This window comes from Poecilia reticulata, linkage group LG9 (genome assembly GCF_000633615.1).
Source record: "Poecilia reticulata strain Guanapo linkage group LG9, Guppy_female_1.0+MT, whole genome shotgun sequence".
Classification (NCBI taxonomy): domain Eukaryota; kingdom Metazoa; phylum Chordata; class Actinopteri; order Cyprinodontiformes; family Poeciliidae; genus Poecilia; species Poecilia reticulata.
This window is the reverse complement of record NC_024339.1, coordinates 28,802,104-28,826,906: the sequence shown is the minus strand read 5'-3', so window position 1 is coordinate 28,826,906 and position 24,803 is coordinate 28,802,104. Positions and strand designations below refer to the sequence as shown.

The 24,803-nt window shown below is 39.7% G+C and overlaps 5 protein-coding genes across 7 annotated transcripts; all 5 read left to right on the top strand.

The window, feature by feature from the left end:
- Positions 1-13: 13 nt before the first annotated feature.
- bag4 (BCL2 associated athanogene 4) lies at positions 14-5,752 on the top strand. 2 transcript variants are annotated; one of them, XM_008419144.2, is made up of 6 exons: positions 16-77; positions 157-284; positions 747-866; positions 1,043-1,264; positions 1,663-1,932; positions 5,038-5,752. In XM_008419144.2, the coding sequence occupies exons 2-6, from the start codon at positions 207-209 to the stop codon at positions 5,479-5,481; spliced, it is 1,134 nt and encodes a 377-aa protein (XP_008417366.1). In that variant the 5' UTR covers positions 16-77; positions 157-206; the 3' UTR covers positions 5,482-5,752. The 2 variants fall into 2 exon arrangements, with proteins under 2 accessions (XP_008417365.1, XP_008417366.1); XM_008419143.2 differs by having other exon boundaries at positions 14-284.
- A 929-nt stretch (positions 5,753-6,681) lies between these two features.
- Positions 6,682-9,552, top strand: LOC103470585 (dual specificity protein phosphatase 26-like). 2 transcript variants are annotated; one of them, XM_008419141.1, is made up of 4 exons: positions 6,682-7,018; positions 7,192-7,448; positions 8,534-8,745; positions 8,830-9,552. In XM_008419141.1, the coding sequence occupies exons 2-4, from the start codon at positions 7,270-7,272 to the stop codon at positions 9,024-9,026; spliced, it is 588 nt and encodes a 195-aa protein (XP_008417363.1). In that variant the 5' UTR covers positions 6,682-7,018; positions 7,192-7,269; the 3' UTR covers positions 9,027-9,552. The 2 variants fall into 2 exon arrangements, with proteins under 2 accessions (XP_008417363.1, XP_008417362.1); XM_008419140.1 differs by having other exon boundaries at positions 7,001-7,018; positions 7,189-7,448.
- Positions 9,553-12,157: 2,605 nt separating this feature from the next.
- On the top strand, positions 12,158-14,411 carry LOC103470660 (serine protease inhibitor A3K-like). The gene is made up of 6 exons (XM_017306612.1): positions 12,158-12,285; positions 12,816-13,443; positions 13,526-13,596; positions 13,674-13,867; positions 13,955-14,102; positions 14,180-14,411. The coding sequence occupies exons 1-6, from the start codon at positions 12,187-12,189 to the stop codon at positions 14,363-14,365; spliced, it is 1,326 nt and encodes a 441-aa protein (XP_017162101.1). The 5' UTR covers positions 12,158-12,186; the 3' UTR covers positions 14,366-14,411.
- Positions 14,412-15,167: 756 nt separating this feature from the next.
- Positions 15,168-17,367, top strand: LOC108166569 (serine protease inhibitor 2.1-like). The gene is made up of 6 exons (XM_017306614.1): positions 15,168-15,258; positions 15,636-16,263; positions 16,352-16,422; positions 16,513-16,706; positions 16,789-16,936; positions 17,019-17,367. The coding sequence occupies exons 2-6, from the start codon at positions 15,642-15,644 to the stop codon at positions 17,211-17,213; spliced, it is 1,230 nt and encodes a 409-aa protein (XP_017162103.1). The 5' UTR covers positions 15,168-15,258; positions 15,636-15,641; the 3' UTR covers positions 17,214-17,367.
- An 869-nt stretch (positions 17,368-18,236) lies between these two features.
- On the top strand, positions 18,237-24,270 carry carnmt1 (carnosine N-methyltransferase 1). The gene is made up of 8 exons (XM_008419138.2): positions 18,237-18,396; positions 18,587-18,782; positions 21,383-21,549; positions 21,702-21,842; positions 22,058-22,236; positions 22,447-22,560; positions 23,049-23,152; positions 23,241-24,270. Exons 1-8 carry the CDS (start codon positions 18,260-18,262, stop codon positions 23,427-23,429), a joined length of 1,227 nt encoding a protein of 408 aa, XP_008417360.1. The 5' UTR covers positions 18,237-18,259; the 3' UTR covers positions 23,430-24,270.
- The last annotated feature ends 533 nt before the right edge of the window (positions 24,271-24,803 follow it).

Sequence of the window (24,803 nt, the reverse complement as noted above, 5' to 3'; positions counted from 1 at the left end):
AGACAGGCCAGTACTTCCCTTAGCTTCGCCTGACTATCGTTTCCTGACTTCAATCTGACAAGCTGCACTTCCGCGAAGAAACCGCCTTGGGAATCCTGACAGCTTAAATAAGTATCGCTGTGCTAGTTAAAGGTTTTTTTTTCTTTACAATGACAGATGACGGGACGGCTGACCGCAAACGCACGTAGCTAAAGCATCACCATCAAATGCAGTCAAATCTGAAACCTGACTGGCCCTCGACTTGTAACTCGGGAAATAACCACGGAAACTGGAATAGCGCTATGGTGAGTGAATGGAAACGCTTTAAATAGTAATATTTGCTTTAAAAAACGCAATGCAATGTATTTAATATCAAGAAAATAAAACCTAGGGGAAATGATGAATGATACCGAAGTGGCTTACGTAGAGAGCTGTTAAAGTATTAGCTGCACAGCTAACTGAGCTAGCTGGCATTATGTAATAGTTACAACTAGCTTGGTTGTAAAGCTCCTGTTCGGGTTTTGGCTTTTTCTCTAAATATAACCTTTATGTTAACAATATTTAATCTGACATGTGAGTAAATTTAGCTTAGCTGCAGTGCATGAAGAGTTTGTCCGAAACCGGTCCAGCCAGCGCAGTAATTGAGCCATTGTAATTGTTAAATCAGATATTGTTAGTTTAAGGACAGGCAGCCTGACTGAGTCAGCTACCACTTCCTGTTAAACATTAGTGTACTGCTTTTTCTTTGTGGCATATTGTGTTTACAGGATGCTCCCCAGTATCCAGGTTACCCTTCTCATTACTGGTATCCACAGTCTCACTCCACTGGACACTATGCAAACACTTATCCCTCGGGATCAGATGTTCAGCAACAGTACAATCCACAGGTACAGCTCATTATGCAACACAACCCGACCTGCCTTGGTCCAAACAAGTTGGAGTTAATCTACTAATCTTCCCAAGTCTCTCCTGAATGCTTTTCATTTGTCTCATATTTATATTACGACTACATAAAACTGCACATTTCTACAAATGGTAAATCTCTTCTATGCTTTGGTTAAAGGTAATGCCAGGAGGCTATCCAAACGGCCATGGAGTCTACAACACTGCACAAAACCAGTATCCAGCGAGTGGTTTTCATCCATCCAACCCTTTCTACTGTGCTGACCCCCAGAGAAGTTCCTACCCTAGCCAAGGATGTCCGGCTGAGCAGAGCGGTGGGCCGTCGGGCCAACCACACACCCAGCACCAGCATCATCATTATTCTGGTCCGCACTGTCAAGGGGTGAGATGATGTTACACCTGAAATGCACTCAAATCAGTTTGCTATCTAATTCTGAACTGTGAAATAGATTAGTAAATAGATTTAAAGCCGATTTGTGAGAAAAATATTGGCTAAAAACAAGATGCATAATCCTAACTTTAGTTCAGATTTTGTAACAACTTGAGGCAAACTCTGTAGCTTTTAAAGTTTGCTTGAAGGCAGTGGGTGAGCGCTTATGGACTGTATGTGAGGAGTCGCCGACAATGCCCTGTGCTGGTCGGGAGCGAGGCTTGCTTCAGTTTCCTCCTTGGAGAAAGCCTCATCCTTAAAGTCATATTGATTTCTATACAAATGTGTTCATCCGAGCAATACTGAAAAAATGTTTTTAAAAAACCAACATGTGTTTGCTGCTCTCTCAGGGTCCTGGATACCCATCTGGACCATACTCCCACTACAGCGAAGCTGGACATGCTGTGCCTCCAAATCCCCCCTATCCCACTGGGCAGCCGCTCCATCCCAGCCCTCAGGGTGATGCTTGGGGGCACACAGGTCCATATGCTCCCTCACAGCAGCAGTGGCACCCAGGGCAGCAGCCTTCACAAAACCACTATGGAAATCATGTCCGTCCAGCACATCCTCCAGCATGGCCAGGAACTGGAACTGGTGCTCCACCGCCCTATCAGCCCAAGGTAAGAACAACTGCAATTAATTTGTTGAGATACATTCAGCATCTTGTGTAAACACCCATACTTATTTTGTCATATTACAACTACAAAGTCTCTTTATAACAGAGGTGTCGAAAGCCGGTCCTCCAGGGACCGACTTCGCACTCCTGCATGTTTTAGTTCTCTCCCTGGTGGTAGTAACAACCTTTTCAGCTTGTCAATGTTCCTCTTAGGCCTTCTAACGAGCCATCATTTGATGCAGGTGCGTTAAACCAGGGAGAGAACTAAAACATGCAGGATGACGCCCCTCGATGACCGACTTTGGGCGCCCCTGCTTTATAAGAAAAGAGATTCATGCAGTAGCTCAGCTTATTTATTAAGCAAAAACCAATTATACTGAGGTTTTCAAGACTTGTTTTTACAAAGACATATCTGAAAATCCTGCATTTGTGTTTAGCTCCCCCTGCTCTGATATAGACCACTATAGATCAGACTTAAATGTTGCAGATGTTTGAAGGAGGCTTAAGTTATAAAAAGTATCAGAAGCTTTGACTTTTAAATTGAGAACTATTCAGTCATTCACAACTCTTAAATTTGTTTTAAAGTGGCACAACTCTAATAAATTTGTTTTAAAGTGGCAAGGGGAAGTTCCTTGTAAGATGGATGGAGCTAAATAAAGTACGACCCTGGACGGAAACCAGTGAGAGACAAGAAAAAACTAGAGTGCAGTGAGGCTTCACTTTCTAAACATAGTCAAAACTACAATTAAATAATTTCGATGAAAGGGTATTAATGTGTGAAACTGTGCAAAGTTCAGACTTTCACATCTTTGGCAAGATTAAAAAAATGTAAAAAATCAAGCATTCTTCATCCAATCTGACTGAGTTTAAACTATGTTTGCAGAGGAAAAATGGGCAAAAATGTTGTCCCTAGATGTGCAAAGCTTGTAGTTTCATACAGCAGCAGATGACTGAAGGGACAGACTGGCATGACTGCCGTGTCGGCCCCCTCTCTCTTTTCACATAATGGTATGATCCCATATCCTCACATGTGATTGGCCAGAAGGCTGCCATAAGGCTACTGATCAAACCAAATCTCCGCTGTGAGCACTGCAGAGGCACTGACACTGAGAGCTGAGCACCAAAAGGCTACAAATAAAACAAAACTGGGCGCGCTCGCTCGCAGTCTCTCTCTTCCCCCTCAGCTGGTTTGTCTCCTTCCATTTCTCATGTGATGTGGTTGTTGTGCTGCTATGTTTGTAGCACAACGACCCCTCCCATACATTGACGAACGGTTCTCAGTGAGGAGCCGTCATTCATATCAAAGAGTCGTCGCATTAGACCCGATACGTTCGCTACCGAAAATATCCAAGATGGCGTCGCGGCAGAAGCGCTATGGTTGCATTACACACTAAAAAAGAACGATGCTAGGGCCAATCACAATAAAATGCATCAAACTGTTGGCCAGAAAGCATACAGCTGATTTGTACGAATGTAAAGTGTTTGATACGTTGCTTAGCGACGGCGGTGACTCTTGAGGGGGGAGCTTCGAGGACATCGTCGTCTGTCATAAATGTCCCAGGTAACGTTATTCTTCACGCCCTGGACATTGTATTAATGTTGGCGCCATACTGTACGTATAATTTTCATCTCGTATCAGCATTTATAGTCGTATTCTATAAAATGGAATATGGGCTCCGATGAGACTCGCTTGTCAGAAGCACAGTTTGAAAATAACCTGTAATACGGTATTACACATATTTTTCATTTGACCCACCTTTCTGCATTAAAATAATTTTCCATGGTCTGATGTTGATCTATTTTTCATTAGTTGTAAGCAAAAAAAGCCTCGTCATTAATATAAAAGCTATTTAACAACTGTCTGTATGGAATTAATCTTTATAATGTTAACATGTGAGCTGAGTTAATGAAACGTGTGAACTTTTCGTTAATATTTTAATTTATTTTATATGACTGGTTGTAGAGGTCAGCCAGAGTGATTCTCTTGCTCATTTTTAGCTACCTCTTTCATGGAGGTAAAATGGCAGAGATGAAAAGTAAAGGATACCTGAGGTGTTTTCCTCCTTTGGAGATGCCTTAAGTCTTGAAATTTGGCTGCACACAACTTGTTGTTCAAAAAGTTGCATTTCATGTTCAAATGTTTATTTGACAGATTCTTTAAGACAGCTTTAATGTTGTTTGAATCAAATACAACATGATGCATAATTAAGATTATTTTATTTCCTAACTCGATTAAAGTCAGTAAGGGACTTATGTTAGGCTAAATTCTAATAAATTCCCAGCCCTGGGTTTTAGTGTTGATTCAAAGGAACTCATTGTTTCAGACTTTTTGCAATTTTATGGTAGTTTGGTCCAGATTAGAGAAGCATAAAAACTTAATGCTGCTTTTCAATTTTTGGTTCTGATTCTGGAAGTGCGGAGTAGAGTAGAACCAGAAATCCTTAGTTGGTACAACAAAAGATATTTAATATATTTCGGTGCCGTTCAGCGATTTAGTGAGTAAAACCTATTCTCTGAGCTACAGGGAGCCAGTGGCTGGACTTTAAAACTGGGATGATGTGCTCTCTCTTCCTAGTTTTAGTGAGGAAACAAGCAGCAGCATTTTGGATCAGCTTCATCTGTCTTATTTATCCATCCATCCATTTTCTGAACACCCTTGTCCCTTGTGGGGTTGGGAGGGGTTCTGGTGCCTTTCTCCAGCGAACATTTTGGGCAAGAGGTGGGGTATATCCTGAACAGGTCGCCAGTCTGTCGCCGGGCCTGTCTTATTTATTTTTGTCCCATTTTTTTTTTTTTTCCAATGGGCTAAATACAAATGGACACTTTTTGATTTTTCATATTGATATTTGTAAAGAATAAGAAAATTACGTATAATTAACCATTCAGCTTAACAATCCAGTATCATTTGGTATTGATTTATCACAGAAAATCCCAACAAAATGCATTAGTTTTTTTGTTGTAACATGACGAAATGTGAGAGGAGTGTGAATACTTTTGTATGGCACTTAAGATATTACTCTTTGCTCCTTTTTTTTAACGATATTATTCTTCTAACTGCTGTTGTAAAGACACAATAAAGCTTAAACACACTGTGTTTGTGGCATTGTAGGACCAACAGCACCAGCGAACCCCTCAGGTGGGACCTAAACCCAGGACAGCTCCAGCGCCGAATCCCCCCAACGGAAAGCCCGCTGAAATAAGCTCACCTCCCCAGATTTACAGCAAAGCTGGGCGAAGCGATCCCAGTCCTTCTCAGCCCGAGCCTCAACCAGCAGCCGCTCCGATCGGACCTCAGCCGCTGAGCGACAACCCCGGGCTCGCCAAGGTCCAGCAGGTCATGGCCCGGGTTCAGCTGCTTCAGGAAGACGTTGACGAGTTTGTCGGGAGAAAAACAGACAAGAGCTACCGGTGCCTGGAGGAACTGCTGACCAAAGAGCTGCTGGAGCTAGACTCTGTGGAGACTCAAGGACAGGAGACTGTCCGACAAGCCCGCAAAGAGGCTGTACAGAGAATTCAGGCTATTCTAGACCGGCTGGAAAAGAAGGCTTTCTGAACGAAACCTTATTTATCTGCCTGTTATTCGCTTATTATTATTATTATTTTCTTTGCTCAGATCTTCCATGGACAAACGGAGGTGTTTAGTCTCCCTCTGCAGAGCTGTAACAATATTTGCTGACAACGTGTCATTATCATTTAGATGAGTTAACAAACGTAGATCCCCCCCACAGGAGTAGACACACCTCTGATTTAAAGTTTTTAAAAAATCCTTTAAGGAGTGTTTTGTGTGCTGGCAGTAAACATAAAACTTGTATATCATAAGTGACTTTCAGCCTCCGTGAGTGACTGAGCTTGCTACCCTCATCTTTTACATCATGCCCTCACCAACATGGCGCTGGGTCCTGCTGTTTGTGTTTATTCCGTCGTGCCACACGTTCAGACCATCCTCAGGATATTCGGTCTGTTTTCATCCCAACCTTCTCGGGACAACACACACACACTTCCTCTGCTGATTGTTGTAACATTTGCATGGTCATGCTGTTGTCCTCTCTGGGCTTTGGGATGCACTTAGTTGCTCATAGTTGTCTCCTCATGTCTCTGCAGCAGCTGTTGCAGTGTTTCTCTTATTCTCAGTCTTGCATGCACTGTAGTGTCAGATAAGCACTCACACAGCCCGTCACTCAGCCCGTATTGTAGCAGATTTAGTGACAACCCCCTGAAGACCGCTGCCCTGATTCCTCTGGCCACTGAGAGTGGAGACCTAAAATCACACCTATATGTTGAACGCCCTGTATCTCTCTGTAGAAGCGAAGGACAATGTCAGCAGTTCCTTTTTAAAAGTAGAGTTTTCTTCCTCACTTTTTCTACACCTGTGAAAGTAGAATGTTACATTTTCAGTAAAGATGTATGCTTAAAGACAGTGTTAAATGCACAAGGATCAAGTTGGAGTTTATTCACCATTTTGTCTAGGGCACAGATTCTTGTTTGGACTGCACATGTGCACTACAGGTCTTCGTCTCTACACCCCTCTCACCCCCCACCCCCATCTCAAACATTTCTGTTTTCGTTTGAGAAATGAAGAAGAAAAAGTGCCATATTTGATATGGTGATTTTTATATCTGATCACAAGGAAAATATTAAAAACAACCAAAAGGTTTGCATGGAAAATCCTTTTTTTGCATTGTGTTTATTTTTGTTAGTTTCGGTTGTGACGCACGTTGCCAACAAAAGATGAAAGTCTTTTCTTGATTACGATTTAGTAAATTTCACTAGTTTTTTTCCTCCTTTTTTTCATGTTCTTCACTGTTTTGTATTGACTTTTTTTACAGTTAAACATCTTCTATGAGCTACATTTATTTTTCTCGTTCCTGAAAGCAATTAGTTGGTCCAATATAAAAAGAAAAAGAAAAGAATTGTCCTTCTTCCATCAAGTGGAAACTTGCCCTGGGGCAACACTCTTCTAGCCAGCTTCCACATCTTTAAATAGACTGCTATTTTAATTCAAAAGCATAACCAAGAGCCCTGAAGGCATGCAGCCTAGATTTAATGCAAGGGTCAAATGTCCTGACAACACTCGAACATTTACTGTCATGGTGAGTAAATCAGAGGAGAAGCTCGAGACCAGCATCACCTGTGGTATTCACTCTGTTGTGTTTGACACACAGGCTGCTGAGGATTTCTATGGAGTATATTGTTAAATATCAGTGATGTTAAGCTTTTCTGATGTCTTTTTTTTTTTTTTTCCCCATTCGGTTCAATTAAGTAGTTCATAAACAGAAAAAAAGGGTCACTTGGGTCACTTTTCCACATCTGAAGTCCAGCCGTCTTGTGAAAGGAAGAAGAGATGTCCTACTCATCCAAGCTTCCCGCTTCCTGGAATGATGAACGACCACATCGGAAAGTGGAAATCGATCTGAGCTCGCCTGGTTTGGCAGTGTTTGAGTTGGAAAGACTGCTGTTCACAGGCAAAGCCATCATCAGCCATGCGGATGAAGTGTGGCCGAGCCTTTACATTGGGGACCAGTAAGAATCTCGCCTTTTCCTCTTGTTGGGGGGGATAAATGTTGTTTGCTTGCTTTGAGCTCGGTTTGAATCAAGCGTGCGTGTGAAACGGAAACGGCTCGTAAATCCAGTTTTTAAAAAAACGAAAAGGGTAACATAAGAGTTGTCGAGCTGCCTTTCCCGTTGGATACTTACACCGACTCCAGCTGCGGCATGTGAGAGTTTCCGCTGACACCAGGCCACGAAGGTATGCTGCAGCTCCAGGCTATTTTCCTTATGCGTGCCTTAGATGGTCTACATTTCAGTCAGTCACTACGTTGCATGCTTAATTCATGTTTCATTGACAATAACTTTAAAAATACTTTGCATGTTCTTTTCGGTGGAAGGTCCTGTTATGAGCATTTTTTTTTTTTAATTTTTGGTTTGCTCTCCATTTCACGTGACATGCAAAATGATTCTCTAGTGCCTCAACTATCTTTCCACATATACAAACTAAAAGTTTTATCCAAGCAAAGATGGCTCTAACTCAGATTAAATCCAGAGCATCTTTAAATAAGTTTTGCCACAGATTCAAAATGAGGTCTTCATTTTGACTAGGCCATTCTAACACATGAATACGGTGTGATCTAAACCCGTCCATTATATCTCTGTCTCTGTATATTTAGGAGTTTTGCATCCTGCTGGAAGTTGAGCATTGACTCAGTCTCAACTCTTCTGCTGCCTTCAACTGGTTTTAGCCCCAGTACTGACCTGGATTTAGCTCCATCTACCAGCATTCCCACAGCATAATGCTGCCACCATCGCCATCGATTGCCAAGAAGAAAGTGTTTTGTAATGTTTAGTTTTCCCTTTCTTCTGGCTTTCTTTCAGAATCACCGTTATTGGGCATAATTTGTGCAGAAACACAGAATTTGAATTTGATGGTTGTTGAGTACAAGAGAGGCAGGAAATCATAAGGAAATCCACTTGCTCCCTCTTAAACTTTTTTTTTTTTTTTTTTTTTTTTACTTGTTATTGTCGTTTGAAATTTAAATAATAAAAAAAAAATTCATGGGGGTATGACCATGTTTGGTTTGTTGTCCTTCAATTTAATGTTTTTTTTTTAGACACAGCGCAGAAAACCTTGCGGATCTGTCCAGGCATTGCTTCACTCACATCCTGAATGCAGCTCACAGTAAAAGAAAGGGGCAACCAACCATGTACGAGCAAATGAAGATCACCTACATGGGCATCGAGGCACACGACTCCTGCAACTATGACATGAGCATCAACTTTCAGGAGGCAGCAGACTTCATTCACAGGGGACTAAACACGAGAGGTAAAACGGCAACCACTTGCAAAAACCCTTACCGCCACTTTCAGAAGAAATTGACTAAATTTCATGTCTTTTTTTGATTCTCAGGGAAAGTTCTGGTGCACTGTCACGTGGGAGTCAGTCGCTCTGCCACCCTGGTGCTAGCTTACCTGATGCTGAAGCAGAAGCTCACTCTTGTTGAGGCTATTTGTGCTGTGAAAGACAATCGGGGTGTGATCCCAAACAGAGGTTTCCTCCGACAGCTCATTAAACTGGACGGGCAGCTCTTTGGCAAACATCATTAAACCACGACAAACCAATATCTCAAGAACGTTCAAACTCCAGCATCTGAAATCAGTTAATTTCTTCTGGTCTGGACTTGTGTACAAGGATGAGATGCTAAAAACGTACTTTTTTTTTTTCGTTGTTTATAGTTTGACATCTTAGAATTTAAAAAATAATGTATTTTCTGACTTACAGACATCCAAAACTCTTTAAAATCCCAATGTGAGAACTCATGAAGGCTTTTTAAGTAATATGTAACAATCCACATCTGTAACATAAAGACACACAGTCGATATTTGATCAGAGGGTGAGCATGTTAGCTGATCTAGTCTCTAAATATTTTCTGGAATACAATTTATACTATTTGTATTTATTTTAGAAATGGATACAAGTAGCATCTATTTCTAAAATAGGTTAAAAAGACCCTTTTAAGCCAATATATTTTCAAATAAAAAAAATTTGTTGTACTTCAAGAGCTGCAAAAATGTAACCTTTGTGGGCTGCATTTTACCTGTTTAATAAAATCTGGTCTCCAAACAAATTCAATTAATTTGTCCAACATTAATGTTTTTATTCATAAAACCTGGACTGAATAATCTTAGTGTGCGAGAGGGAGGCGCTCAGAGAGCAATTTGAGGCAACTTGGGATAGATGTTTAGTAGATGAGTGATGAGAAAAATTCAAAAGTTTTTTTAATGGAATTCTAATAGTTTTATTTTTAAACCCAATGAATAGGCTTACTAGTTGCTACAGTGATATATTCCACTGGTTTTGAAGACTTATCCACTGATAAATGAGGGCAGAAAAAACAGCCACTTATTGTGGAGATCTGAAAGTGTTTAGCCTCATTTGAACAAAAGTCTACTTTGTACAAAATAAACATAAGATTTATAATGGGTCACCCAATGATTTATGGCATGGAGTGAAACAATTTGTTTCTAAAAAAAACTATCTTCATAAATCTGTTTTTTAGGTTGGTACAGAAATTTTACATTTAACAGTGAAATGAAAAAGTAAATAGTAAGAAAAAAGCTCCCTATGCCTCTCCCTCTAAACTTGTGTTACAAAATGACCTGTGTACATTAACTATATACTGGTTGAAATAATTGCACAATTTTGAATACGTTATCAGGAAAGAAAATTTGATCAGAAATGAAGCCACTCTGTCATTGGCTGTAGATTTAATGGTCTTAGTTGTCCATAAAAAAAAAATATTTTCTTAACCCACACAGTATTAATGTCCAGAACAGTTTTTCTATTAAGTGGATTGTATTTTTACTGTGGGGATTTTGTATGCTAGGGTCTTCACATATTTATCTACAGAGAGTACAAAATGTCATTTTCAGTGACTATTTCTGTATCCACAATCATTCAACCACTTCATGACAAGCCTCCATAGCACCTTAAACTTTTATAAAATGATACAAATGTTAGTCATGTTGGAAACTTAACTTGTTCTTGAGCTGGTTAAGTTTTTACATTTTATTAAGGGTCTATTAGCACATGATGCTCTCCAAATTATATCTTGTCAGGACATTTATTTTCGCACTCAAATTTTCTTTTAAATAGTTGAAATATAGAAATATAACACTTATATGAGTGACAAAATGAAGTTATTCCTTGACGATTTGCCACCTGCTGGACGGAATTGCTTACATCTTTGCAGATAGAATTTAAAGCGAATTGAAAACTTTTTCTGTTTTGTGCTCCTAAATGTTACACTTGCAAAGTTGGATGCAAAAAGGTTTGGTGATAATATATAAGATAAATACTTTGTTAATAATGCGATTGCAGTAGTGATAAGAGCAATGGTACAAATTTGCTTTTTGTTGACGGCCAGCTTCCATCTCCATTTTCCATTGCAAATCATTTATCTTGGTTTGGACTTACTGTATGCAGCAAAGAAAATCTGACAAATGAGCAATGCCGAAATGCAAAGTTACCTTAAATGTTTTGCTTTATAATCCAGCTTTTTGTCTTCTGGTCAAAAATCATACTATTTTCCCCCACATATAAAAGAATCCAGAAATGAGCCTAATCCCTTTGTGAAAACCCCTGGAGGTCTATGATCTACAAACACCTATTTTTGCAGGGCAGTCCAGTTCTAGTCCTCAAGAGCAACACTCCTACAACACAAGCTGCTGAGCGCTCTGCAGAAAACGTCCTATTTATTTGTAGAATTGTAAACCCAAACATCTGACCCAAACAAACTTCTGACTAAATAAAATTTCAAAGTGAAGTCTTTCTGCTGTCTTTATGAATGGAACACTTTGTGCTGCAAATAAAACACATTTCAAAGCATGTACTAATGAAATTTTTTTACAAAGGACAAACTAAAGATTGTTATTGGCTTCTTTAAAACTTAACTGGATTCAGAGCCATGTGTAGAGACCAGTGTTGTAGATTCTATCTTTTCCCCTGTCCTTTAACCTCCTTTTTAATCTGCTGACACGCCACAGCGTACACAAACATGTTTTTGCATGACTGATGCCAGGCATACATAGACAGACTGAAACTGATTAGACAAGCGTTGGAGGGTACAGATTGCAGAGAATTAAAAGCTAAACTCACACTACAATCTTTACCTCATTTGGTTACATCCATAATGTGAACTAATTGTGGCCCCAAAAATTAATTTACACTCAGGGGTTCTGGTCGGGTCCTGAAACTGGTTAACGGACCTGGTGGAGCACAGAGACAAAAATGAATGAACTCCAACACCAGTTTAACTCTGACAGGTCAGTTCAGTCTCCTTCCCCCATACGAGAAAGTTACGGAGAAAGAATCTTCCTCCTATCCTACAACTCTTAGATGCATGTGTTTCAATAAACCTAAATGAATGCTTGAATTTTCAAATTAGCAGTCTTCCAGATTTGCAAAGGTCTGGTCACAAACCATTAAATATATTCAGGTGTTGGTGAAGGTATTCATCCAGATGTTTCATGTTGGTAGCCCTTGAGGACTAGAGTTGGGTATCTCAGGTGTAAAGTAACAAAACTAAGTAATTCCTGCGCAAAACTACATCAATGTTAGTGAAGGTGCCTCTCCCTTTCTGACTGCAAAACAGAGTATCAGTAAAACAGAGAAAAGTGGTTGATTATTAAATGTTCATCAGCTTTGAGCAATGAGGGCGGCATTCAATAAAGAGAGATTTTTGCACACGCTCTGTAGCTAGTGAGCATGCTCAGAAAAGAGAATGCAGCCATTTTGACATTGCCCAGCTTTCTGCAGGGAAACGAGTCCAGCTGTTATCATATCTGTTATTCCGAGCTAAAACTTGTAAGTATTAGTTTAACGATTTTGTGGTATGAAAAAAGATGAATGCTGTTTAATTTTCTTTTTTGTTTCTAAGTTAAATGTGTAAAACTTTCAGGCTGTATGTCATAAAGAAAGAAATCTGAATTGTGAGTTTAAAAAAATGACCTGTGTCTTAGATTTTGTGTCACTTCTTTACAAGCTCAGTTTCCTATAATGAGTATTTGTTGATTGGTGCAGCGCATGTGAGAGACTTCATTACTCCTAAACGGCGTGTGTGCTGTCGTCTGTCCATAAAATGAACAGTTGTGGTGAGAGTCTTCAGTAAAACAACAATTTAGCTATTTTTTTCCCATTTAACTTGACCTGCTTGAAACATCTATGTAGTTGGGACATGTAGAACCCACCATCTTTAAATTGGATGTCTATGATTAGACAAGAGGACGACAGTGAAGCCTCCTGTAGGTGAAGAAACAAAATGAAAACTTGGCCTCATGTTTACTGGCAAATATCCTGTAAACTCAAATAACTGCAGTTTTGACCGTCTGTTTCAGATCACCACGATGTCCACAACTGTGGTTCTCTGGCTCTTCTTGACAGTGGTCTGTGCAGCAAGAGGTCATCAACCCATAGAGCAAGCTAAACAAGCCACAGACCTCTCTGCAGACAGCAGTGACGACAAACTCTTATTGGTGACCTCGGCAAACAAAGAGTTTGCCTTCAATCTCTACAGGAAGTTGGTAGTTCATGCTTCCTCTAAAGGCCAAAACATCTTCTTCTCCCCAGTTAGTGTCTCTGCTGCCTTGGCTGCTCTGTCTATGGGGGCTCGAGGAGAGACCCATCAGCAGCTGTTTCATACTCTGGGCTTCAACAGCTCCCAGCTAACTCAGGCGGATGTAAATAATGCATTTCTGAAAATCATAGGAAGTATGGCGTCTAAGATCAGCCAAGGCACCGCTGTGTTTGTTGACGACCTGTTCACACCAAAGCCTGACTTCCTGCATGTCCTGAAGCAGTGGTATTTTACTAAGGGCTTCAATGTTGACTTCAGTAACCCTATAGAGAGCGTCAATACCATCAATCAGTATGTATCCAGAATGACCAGTGGAAAAATGACTCACTTAGTAGAAAGCCTGGACCCAAGCACACTCCTGTATCTCCTGAGCTATGTCTACTTCAAAGGTAAATGTCTTGTAGCAGATTCAGAGTTTTCATTTTTGACTTTTGTTCTTCACCCTGCATGTAACCATGTCTGTTCAAACAGGAATCTGGGCAACTCCATTTGATCCAAAGCTGACTACGCTAGATTTGTTCAGAGTGACTGAGAAGATTGAGGTCTAATGACTAGCACACAGAGCAGCTGAAAGATGCACTCTTCAGCCTTGAGTTGACCAACTAAACGTCTCTTTCAGGTTCCAGTCCCAATGATGAGGATGAGAGCTGATGTGGACACTTATTATGACAAGGCCGTTGCTACATCAGTCCTCCATCTGCCCTTCAACAACTCTTACTCCATGCTGCTGCTGCTACCTGATACCATGGAGACACTGGAGAGCAAGATCAGTCCTGCACATATCACCAGGTGGTTGAAACAGCTGAAACAAAGGTTGGGAGAAGTTTTGTTGTGGCACCTATTTGTTTGTGCACTCAGCTCTGTGGTTAATTGCCCCCCCCCCCCTTTTTTTTTACGTAGGAAGTACAAGATCTCTGTTCCCATGTTCTACATGAAGACCTCCTACAAGCTGAATGATGTGCTGAATGAAATGGGAATGGCAGACATGTTTGAGAATTATGCAGACCTCAGTGGTATTGCAGATGGACCGAAACTGGTTGTGTCTGAGGTAAGTAATGGGAACAGAAGAAAACATTCTTCCCTGTCAACAGTTTGACTGTTTTTGTTTTTTGTTTGTGCTATTAGGTTGTACATCAAGCAACGCTGGATGTTGATGAGACTGGGGCTACTGCTGCTACTGGTGTTGACATCTCTCTTTTCTCTCTCATCGCCCCGGAATTGAAGTTTAATCGTCCTTTTATAGTGATGATCACTGAGGTCTCTGCAGAAAACATAATTTTTATGGGCAAGATTGTAAATCCAAACATCTAAGATAGTTGGTTTTACATTGTGAATAAAAAGAGGTAGTTTTTTTTTGTGTGCGTCTCCTGTGGCTGTATGGAACATTTTGAGCTCCAAATAAAGGGTGGGGGCGGGGGACTTAAAATGAATGCAGTGGTCCAATTTGGACCACTGCTTGCTTTGAAGTGGTGATTTTATTTTTCTCTAAAGGATTTGCGTCTGGGGTTCAAGGTTTCAAAGCGTAAAACTGACACTAGTTTTGGAAATCCATCATTTTGACAAATTCAGACTAGGTTTAAATCTAAAATTCTGTGGTATAAAGGGTCCCAAAAATATTAATTTCTACAGAAATGAACTGCTCCCAGTCAACCAATCAGAGCCAGGGGGAGGGTCTTGGCACACTCAGTCAAGCTTGTGTATGTGCAAGTTTGCTTCTAAATTCTGTTTTCAGCAGCAGAACTGTGGGAAAAGTTTTTAGTTGTTCAAAATAAAACTTAACCTATGCTCAGGATGACATGAAGCAAGTAGAATATAACTTCAATAAAGGTATGTTGTCCCTCTAAAGATGGGACAACAGGTCTCATGCTTGGTGTATATTTTCTTGTAAAGCAATGAGCCTGTTCTATACGAAGTGCAAGGATTGACGGTAAACTGTTTTAACTACAAATATACTCAGTAAAAAAAAGAAACTCAAAAATTCTGCTGAATTTTTGAGTTTCAGTTGAATTTTTGAGGGTTTTTTAGGCTTTGTAAAACCTGAGGCTATGATTGGTCAGTGACTGACCAATCAGTGAGTCAGTCAGTTCATGCAGAACAACAGTCTGGACAGAATAAACATCAAAGTTCACCAGCTCGTTGATATAAACGGGCTCTGTCTTCATCCAGCCTTTAGGAGGTTGGACAAACTGAACAGCCAGTAAAGGGTAAGTGTTTCAGTTTTTTACAGTAAAGCTAATCTTATAAGGTATGTTTGTCCAGAACATTAGATGATTTTGTAATGTGCTATTCCTTTTAAAATCCAGATTTGCAAAGAAATTGCAGGAAACTGCTACATTTGTGTAGTCATCAGTGTCTTGAATGTGTTAACATAAAAATATTGGCATTTAACCAGATCTGGCATACAAAACAAAATCACTTTAATCAAGGAAACTGTATGACATAATGCAGATAAGTTTCATAAATCATGAAACTCCAACCAGTAGAACTAAATGAGTAGGTATAGAGATTTCACTTTGCTTATGTGCAATAACAAATATTGTGTAACCCAAAAATAAACATCACTTTTGACCCTTTGTTTCAGTTCACCATGTTGTCTGCACCCGTTGTCCTTTGGATCTTATCGGCATTGGTTTGTGTAGGAAGAAGCCATCATCACATAGGGCATGGCGAGAAAGCCCAAGACACTGCTGCAGACGATGCCAACAACAAAATCTCACTGGTGACCTCAGCAAACAAAGAGTTTGCCTTCCGTCTCTACAGGAAGTTAGCAGGGCATGCTGCCTCCCAAGGCAAAAACATCTTCTTCTCCCCACTTAGTGTCTCTACTGCCTTGGCTGCTCTGTCTGTGGGGGCACAAGGTGAGACCCATCAGCAGCTGTTTCGTGGTCTGGGCTTCAGCAGCTCCCAGCTGGCTCAGACAGATGTAGACCAGGCCTTTCGTACGTTCTTTGCAAACACCTCTCAGGACATTAGCCAAGGCACCGCTATGTTTGTTGGCAGCATCCTCAAGCCAAAGCCCGAGTTCCTAGATGCTCTGAAGCAGTCCTTTTCAGCTGAGGGTTTCAGTGTTGACTTCACCAAAACTACAGAGAGCGCTGATACCATCAATCAGTATGTCTCGGATAAGACTAATGGAAAGATAAACAAGCTGGTTGAAAGCCTGGATCCAGACACGGTCATGTATCTTCTCAGCTACATCTACTACAAGGGTAAAAGTTCTCTTCTTTCTCTTTCATTGTGGAGAATTTTAGTTGGTGGGGTTGTAATTTATAAGATATCTGCTTTCTGCTCAAAAAGGAAAATGGGAAACTCCCTTTGATCCTCGAGATACCAGGCAGGATGTGTTCAGAGTGGAAGAAAACACTGAGGTTCCAAGTCATACAATCACGCATGCAGAGCAGATCTGAGTCATCTTGAATTCAATTTACAACTAAGAAACTCAAACCTTTATTTTCCAGGTTCAAGTTCAGATGATGGAAATGGAAAAAGATGTTAATACTTATCGTGACCAGGCTATCAACACATCGGTTCTCCACCTGCCTTTCAACAACTCCTACTCCATGCTGCTGCTGTTACCGGAAAATATGACGACACTGGAGAACAATATCAGCCCTGCACACGTCACCAAATGGTTGAAGTGGCTAAAGACAGAGTAAAGAGATGCTACATCAGGTTTCACTTTTTCTTCTGTCAACTCTTGGCAGATGAGTCCTTTAAAACTGTACTTCTTTCAGGACGTACAACATCTATGTTCCGAAGTTCTCCATCAAGACCTCCTATAAGCTGAATGATGTGCTGACTGAAATGGGAATGGCAGACATGTTTGGGGATCGTGCAGACCTCGGAGGCATTGCAGAGGGACAAAAACTGGCTGTGTCGGAGGTAAGGGAGTGGTGCATACAAAAACATTTCCTTGCTTATACTGTTGACATTTGACCCACTCTGCTTTGATTATGCTGTAAAGGTTGTGCACCAAGCCACGCTGGACGTAGACGAGGGCGGAGCCACAGCTGCGGCAGCAACCGGAATCGGCTTTATACCTCTGTCTTTCCACTACGTCCCAGAGCTGAAGTTCAACCGTCCTTTCATGGTGGTCATCACTGATCGAACTGCAGAAAACATGCTTTTTATGGGCAAGATTGTCAACCCAAACATCTGAGAGAAGACCTTTTGTTTAAGCACAGTTTTGTCAGTACTGAATACAAAGAAAAGACTTTCTGTGGTGTCTTGTTCTCATTGCATACACAAGTTATATGTAATAAGACTCCAATTTGTATTTGAAGTTCCTTAATAAATAAAAAAGCAATGCAAGACAAAGTGGAACAATATCTGATTTCTGAGAATTTAAATAAGAATAACCAGGAAATCCAATTAATTGACCGCTTTCAATAAAATGGTAACAACAATGTATGTTTACCTGGATTTGCACAGCAAAACATTTGTCAAACAATGTAAATGTTAAAATTAGTCATAGAGTATTTTGAAGGACCTAACATCCAGTCAAGTTTCAATACCCCATGCAAGACTCCTTGCCATTGCTTTCCTAAATCTTTAAAATGTGTGTACTCCCAGTTGGCTTTATTTAAAAGTTTACATAGTGAGGGTGTGTTCATAAAAAAAAATAAAAGGATGTAATGTACAGGAAAAATATTGCTGATCTTATTACTTTCACTTTATGTGGAAAGCCCTTTATTGGTAAACTCCAACTTGTTCTGTCCATTTTAGTGTGATGGAATAAACAGTACTCTTTGAGATATTGGGATAGTTTTATGATATAACCCAGCAACTTCTTGACAACAATTTGCCCATTTATATTGCAATGAACTTAGAAATAAGTGAACTTATTTTTTACCAGTGAGGTGTCTTAAGACAATTTGGTTGCTCTGGGCTTTATTATAATAGCTGTCTCTATACTCATAAGACAAAAAGAAAACTGAGTATCATTCTTCTTTAACGATATAGTTATATTGTATCGTGTGTTGGTCTGTCCCATAGTGCCCATTGTAATACATTGACGTTTTTGGTTGGAACATGACAAAATGTGGAATGAATGTAGTAGCAAAGCTTATTAATTCAGTTACCAGCTGCAGTTCCGGCATCTGACTGTAGGTGGCGGCAGCATGCCATGTAGACGTTGATTTACAGAATCACACGAAGTAGAAAGTAGTCGCGCAGTGATTGGATGGCCGCCGAACTGTTTCAAACATGGCGGAACAACGGGCAGCGGACCCGCACAGTGGAGCATATTATCAGAAAGAAAGAAGAAAATACAGCGCGGAGGAGGAGGCCAAGCTGGAAAGGCAACATTTCTGGAGAATAATAGATGCTTTTAGGTCTTACAGGTACAATAGATATATTTCACAATGTAAAAGGCGAGACAGGAAGCTGCCATTTGTGTCGATACATCGTAATAATGTTGATGTTTTGCTAACAAGAGAACGACAGAGGAACCACACAGCAACCTTTCTACAATATATTGCTTCAGTTTAGTTTATGAACATTTTGTCGTGTTTTTTGGTATTCCCGCACCAGGTTCCATGTCAATGAGCAGGTCAAGCGGGCTGAGCGTCAGTTTCGGAGTCTGACACAAAGGCACCAAAGGGTGCTGCCAGGTGTTTTATCCAACCTGGCCCGGGTTAGGCAGTGCGCCGAACACAACCAAGAGATTCTGGACGCCGTCGTTCACAATAGCCTTCACATGTTTGAGAACGTGGAGTATGGAGAGAGGGTAAGTCCCAAATTTAGGGTTTGCAATGTTTCAGCGGAACTCGGAGTGACACCTTGCCCACTATTAAAAAGTGGGTTGGGCGAATTTAGAGAAAAGCATAGAACAGATACACTGATGACCGCTCTATAAATAGCCAAAAGATTTTATTTATTTTTTTTTTTGTAGCTTACATGTTGGGTAGGTTTCGTATAATAACAAGTGTACAACACTTGTAATTGTGAATGTGCAAATTAATTAATGATTAACAATTTTCTCTTTGATTACTTGACTTTTGTAGATTATGTAATTGTGGATATTAAGCTCTAAACCAGTGTCTCTCAACCTTTTTTGGCCCAGCGTCCCCCTAGCCTTTATCCAGGTCCCTCACCGCCCCCCACCAAAGTATTTGTAGGCTACTTTGCACTGACTGTTATTTTATTATTGATATTACTATCACTATTGTAGATGTTTTGATTTTTATGCTTGTTTCTGTATTTATCATCAAAAATAATTTCCCACAGAACAAAAAAGCCATGGGAATAGAAATTCTTTTCACAGGCGTCTAAGAAAAATGCAATGAATGAATATTCAAGTTAAAATCGGTAGGCCTAACAGCAGCCAATCAGAGTGGAAAAAATATTCTTTGCAATTTTCTAGTTGTTAGATATTACACAAAATTACCAGATAAAAGGTGTACAACATGGCAGTTTAAACTGATCTATTTGCGAAACGACTGAGCTCTGCAACATTAAAACATGGATAGAACTGTAACTACATTAATCATAGCTCTTCTTCTCTTCAACGTTTCTGTTGGTTTCTGGTGGTGCAGCTTTGTGCTGCCTTCAGGAGAATGGGACATCAGAGTATCATCTATAACATTTCACCCAGATGGCATTTACTGTGCAAACCAGAGCTTTCAGTGTAAAAACAAAAATTGCAGATCCTTTTAATGCCATATAAATATGAGACAGAAACATGGATTATATCTTTATATAGACATGTCTATTGATTTATAGATTAATAGTTTTACTGGACAGAAATTACAAAGAACAAATCTGGTTCTTAATCAAATCCTAATGAGTCAAATTGAAAGTGTCATGGAGTCATCAGCCTCATGACAATAACACTGACATGAAAAATAATGTTGAAGAAATAAATATATCAAATCTAATTAAAAACATATGTGATCAGTTATTTACTGTTATGGTCTGTAAGATATATTTATTCTCAGTACTAGATATGGTCTCAACAAACCCATGACATTTCAACAATATTATTTTACCTTTTATCTGGAAATAGTGTATTTATTCTTGCCATACAGTCCTCTGTATTAATTATTGCTCGAAAGGTCTTGCCATACCAGTTTATTCCTCTATTTACTTTAGTTTCTTAGCGTGCCCCACAGTTTGGGAACCTCTGCTTTAGCCTCACTCGAGAAGGTTGAGTGTTGGAAAATGTTAACTCTGAATTTGCACCAACACACACTACTTATTGCCCCTACAATGATTCTTGAGAATAGGGACAAAATGGGTTTTAATTTTCCCCAATTTTTTTTTTATTATTTCTCAACCTTATGTATGAAAATATGACAAATAATGTTTTGGAAATGTAAAGATGCTAAGGTGCAGGCTCCCAGTTGCAACATTTTATTTTTTAATTACAGTTTTAATCGACCTGACCCAGAACTTTGTCATCACCATCTGACAAAAATAAATATACAATATTTTTTTTAATGACCCTATTAGTGATGTTTTACTCATTTTTACAGGCAAATGCTTCTCAGGAAACAAAAAAAAATAAAAAAATTATTTAAAACAAAAAACAACAAAAAGTCCATCTGACGGAGTTGACAGTGCATGACGGAGTTGACACAGAACTGAAGGTGGTGACAAACTAGTGAGTAAAAAGAAAAACTTGATACATGTGAAGTGATGCTATTTATGTAAAATATATTAAAATGAATTAACTGCACATTTAAGTGAGATTTGACAACAATTTCACTGAGTCACAAAAACTGAAGGAGTTGACATCTGACGGAGTTGACAAAATACCAAACTACCTCAATTTATATGTTGTTATTCCGAAGGAGGCCATATTGTAGCTCATCGGGTCCATGAAATCTTTACAATATACCAAAATTAAGCTTTTATTTCACAAAATTTCATCAAAGTTTTGTAAATTGTTAGTTATGGTGTTGACCCATCATGGTTGTGACAAACAACTTGGGAATAAAAAGAAGAAAAAACTAAAAAATAACATAAGCTAACCAGAGCTAACTAGCCCTCTTAACAAAGGAAGAGAAAGGAAGAGGTCATGAGATTCTTAGAGACAGGGAGTCTCTAAGAATCCTCTTCTCCCCTTCCCCCCAACAAATGATGTCGTTCAACCAGACAGCTATATGTAATCCATAGGGGGGCACCAGAAAATGTTTGGAAACCACTGGTTTAGTCAGATATTTGAAAAAAATTATATTTTGTGTATATTTTATTCAAATTTTGTGTTTTATGCATAGGACCTGTTTTGTCCCTATTCTCAAGAATCACTGCCTATCGAACTCGTCGTATATCTGATATGCTCTTCCCTTAAAATTTGGTACCGTCCTTTTGCCTGTATTTTGTCAGGAGGATCCTAGGAAGGCACGGCCATCCACTACATTTGACATGGACAAACTGAAGTCCACCATAAAGCAGTTTGTCAGAGACTGGAGCGAAGCAGGCCAGGCTGAGAGGGATTCTTGCTACAAACCAATCATTCAAGAGATCCAGAGGCTCTTCCCGAGTGACCAATAGTAGGAATTTTATCTGCTCACTTTTGCATCTACATGCATGTGATTTCAGCAAATGAACTCTACTGTAAGATGGTTTTAACAGACCATATTTTGAACAAACATGTCAGTGTTTTCTATGTGATGTGTGCTTTTTGTGCATTTTATTATATCAGTGATGTGTCTAAGGTGAGCGTGCTGATTCCCGGTGCTGGGCTTGGTCGACTTGCCTGGGAGATTGCTCGGCTGGGATACTCATGCCAGGGCAACGAATGGAGCTTCTTCATGCTTTTCTCCTCAAACTTTGTTCTCAACAGGTAACACATTGAATGCATCCACTTAAGTTCATTTAAATAAAAGTTAAGTAAGTGATTTTATTGTAACTCCTTTTTTTCCTTGCTCAGATAAGTCTTAAATTTAAATAACTTTGATCTTTTAAAAGTTCTGAAAAAAATTGTATCATTTAACTTAGTGAAAAGCTGATTATTGCTATATCCTCGTTTTACTTACGAGTTTGAACGTGTCTGCTCAGATGTGAGGAGGAGAATGCTCTGACCCTGTATCCCTGGATCCACCAGTTCAGCAACAACAAGAAGTCTTCCGACCAAACACGGCCAATCAGATTCCCCGACGTTAACCCCCAGAGTTTGCCACTAAACACCGACTTCTCCATGGTAGCGGGGGACTTTGTGGAGGTTTACAGTGAATTGGGTATGCTTAAGCTGATGTGGAGTCTGTCAGATTTGTTGTCAAATGTTAAAATCTATTTGGTTGGTTAGAACTTTATTCCAATACAAGATGTAGTTCAGCTGACTCAGTTAAAAGTGTTTTTCTTTTTTCTTTTTAATTTAGTAAAAAATAAGTAAATATGTCCCTAAGTGGTACTTTACATTACCTTGTGACATCATGTATTCCTCTCAGAGTGCTGGAACTGTGTGGCTACCTGCTTCTTTATTGACACCGCTAATAATGTCTTGGAATATGTGGACACTATCTGGAAGATTCTTAAGCCCGGAGGCGTATGGATCAATCTCGGTGAGTCTGCCTTGTTAAAAGAAAACTGTACTAGAGACATTCAAAAACACTAGATTTTACATTTAATAAGCACATTTCTGACATAATTTGAATGAGCAACTGTTTATCTTACACACAATCTCATCGGTGTTTCAGATCATTGTGGAAAAATGATCTGAAACACAGATACATAATACATATACAAAAAAAAAAACAGCCAAGAGATTCATTGTTATCTCTGAGCCACTGTCTTTATTTTGTACATGACAATAAACCTCTTGAATCTTGCTTGGGAGATTTTCAAGATCAACTAAAGAGGACTATAGTTTGCAACAGAAACATATCAAGTGTGTCGTTATAAAGCAATAAGGTTGTTTAGAAACAGTCGACCAACTTCTGGAGGCTGTGCGATGCTAGTATTCTGTCACATCTCTCTGTTTTTGGTTTCTGTGTTAAAGCTTTTAAGAGCTTTTTAACTTAAGACTCTGTCATTGTCCTATGTTTTTAAGGTCCGCTGCTTTATCACTTTGAAAATATAGCCAACGAGCTCTCTATTGAACTTAGCTATGAAGACATCAGGACAGCAATGTTAAAATATGGCTTCATCTTTGAGGTAAATTTGCATTATATCAATGTTATAGCATTTTGTTTGCATTGAAAACAATCATTGTAGTAGAAAAGCAGTTTTATTTCTGTCACAGGTGGAGAAGGAGTCAATGCAGACCACCTACACTGAGAACGAGTGCTCTATGCTGAGATACGTTTACGACTGTGTCTTCTTCGTTGCTCGAAAACCTACACTGCATTTTAACGGTCAAGAAGATTTACAACAAAATTCTCCACCAGCTGCTAAGTCGTCCAGGCGAGAGGGCAGCAACAGGCTAACGTGACAAAACATTTCTGCAGAAGCTCAACCACCAAGACACAAGCAATGTGGACATGTTCTCATTTTCTCCCTAAATACGCCTTTTTAAATTGCCTCTCTTCAAAGGTGCTTTCAACATTGAGGTTTTTTGGTGAACTCATGCATCTGAATACAGCTGAACATTTGGATTGTGCTAAGCAGGCATGGGCCATGAGACCTTAATAGAATGATAGATTGAGTGAAAGAAACCTTGTTTTTACAATAATAGTAATGACCCAAAACCTCAAAACAAAAACGCAGCTCACTATCTAATTTATTTTAAACAGCTAAATGTGTGTCTTGTAATAGCTGGAGAAGTCTAGTGGCCTCTTTTCAGCCAGCTGACCTGCAGTGGGAGAGCGAGAGAGCTAAACGGTAAAATGACTGACAATTTTAACAGTTTTTGAAACCAGCTTTTTAAAACCTTGATACAGGTAACTGCGCCGTGGTATCAAACTTTGTGGGACTGCAATATCAGCTTTAACAAAAATGGGTCATCACAGCATTTTTTGATCATGAAGTTATAAGTAATTGAGTTATCAGACGCAAATAGTATGTTTGTTTTTATTGGTTTGTTGTGAACTCCGAACCAGAAGGCGTTCACGTTGTTTGGCCATTAGGTCTCACTCTTAACTTATTTTACTTCACTGCCTTCCCTTGCCACAGTTTGTACGTATTCACGTGTGCCTCTGCAATTGAATTACACATTTTGTAATTTATTTATTTTTTACTTGAATCAACTGCATTTACATCGGTCACCGTTCAGTGTTTAAGCTGTGTAGTTATCATTTTCTTTGAAATAAAGCCAAACATTTAGAGAAAAAAGGCTTTTATAAAAGATTTTACAATTATTTCTGCCTTTATTTCAACTTGGTTAAAAGGCACGCGGAGAAGTTTTGTGCTCACCAAAGGAAGAGGAAAAGCGGTGGGCGGGCTTTAACCAGCAGAGCTCTTCCATGATTGGTCCTTTTGACTGCGGTTGTTGAACGTCACTACCGGTGTTGTTCTTTTTTCTGCACTTGTACTGCGCGCATCTGTGTGAAGAAAGCAGATTCTACTTTGCTACTTGTTACCTCCGATTCTCTCACAGATCTGACTTTTGATGGCCAAGAGACGCGCTGAAGAAACTGTGCTACTCGACTCTCCCAGTAAGAGAAGATACTTCCCTCCGTTTTACAGTGTTGACATGCAGCTGGAGAGCATGGCTTCAGTGGGAGGTGTGAGTTCCCCATCTCTACTGACTTTATTGGGGAGTCGCTGCAGAAAAAGGCCCCTCTATTTCGACAACGAAGAAGTATATTCTCGTCCAAAGATTTCACCCTCGGACTCTGGAAAGCATGCAAAGAATGTTTTGAAGACT

Coding starts and splice junctions, on each gene's coding strand:
- bag4 (XM_008419143.2), top strand. CDS start 207: ATGCAGTCAAATCTGAAACCTGACTGGCCCTCGACTTGTAACTCGGGA. Junction 285..746: donor GAAACTGGAATAGCGCTATG/GTGAGTGAATGG, acceptor TTGTGTTTACAG/GATGCTCCCCAGTATCCAGG. Junction 867..1,042: donor AGCAACAGTACAATCCACAG/GTACAGCTCATT, acceptor CTTTGGTTAAAG/GTAATGCCAGGAGGCTATCC.
- LOC103470585 (XM_008419141.1), top strand. CDS start 7,270: ATGTCCTACTCATCCAAGCTTCCCGCTTCCTGGAATGATGAACGACCA. Junction 7,449..8,533: donor AGCCTTTACATTGGGGACCA/GTAAGAATCTCG, acceptor TTTTTTTTTTAG/ACACAGCGCAGAAAACCTTG. Junction 8,746..8,829: donor CAGGGGACTAAACACGAGAG/GTAAAACGGCAA, acceptor TTTGATTCTCAG/GGAAAGTTCTGGTGCACTGT.
- LOC103470660 (XM_017306612.1), top strand. CDS start 12,187: ATGCTCAGAAAAGAGAATGCAGCCATTTTGACATTGCCCAGCTTTCTG. Junction 13,444..13,525: donor GAGCTATGTCTACTTCAAAG/GTAAATGTCTTG, acceptor CTGTTCAAACAG/GAATCTGGGCAACTCCATTT. Junction 13,597..13,673: donor GAGTGACTGAGAAGATTGAG/GTCTAATGACTA, acceptor CGTCTCTTTCAG/GTTCCAGTCCCAATGATGAG.
- LOC108166569 (XM_017306614.1), top strand. CDS start 15,642: ATGTTGTCTGCACCCGTTGTCCTTTGGATCTTATCGGCATTGGTTTGT. Junction 16,264..16,351: donor CAGCTACATCTACTACAAGG/GTAAAAGTTCTC, acceptor CTGCTCAAAAAG/GAAAATGGGAAACTCCCTTT. Junction 16,423..16,512: donor GAGTGGAAGAAAACACTGAG/GTTCCAAGTCAT, acceptor TTTATTTTCCAG/GTTCAAGTTCAGATGATGGA.
- carnmt1 (XM_008419138.2), top strand. CDS start 18,260: ATGGCGGAACAACGGGCAGCGGACCCGCACAGTGGAGCATATTATCAG. Junction 18,397..18,586: donor GATGCTTTTAGGTCTTACAG/GTACAATAGATA, acceptor TTCCCGCACCAG/GTTCCATGTCAATGAGCAGG. Junction 22,561..23,048: donor AGGCGTATGGATCAATCTCG/GTGAGTCTGCCT, acceptor TATGTTTTTAAG/GTCCGCTGCTTTATCACTTT.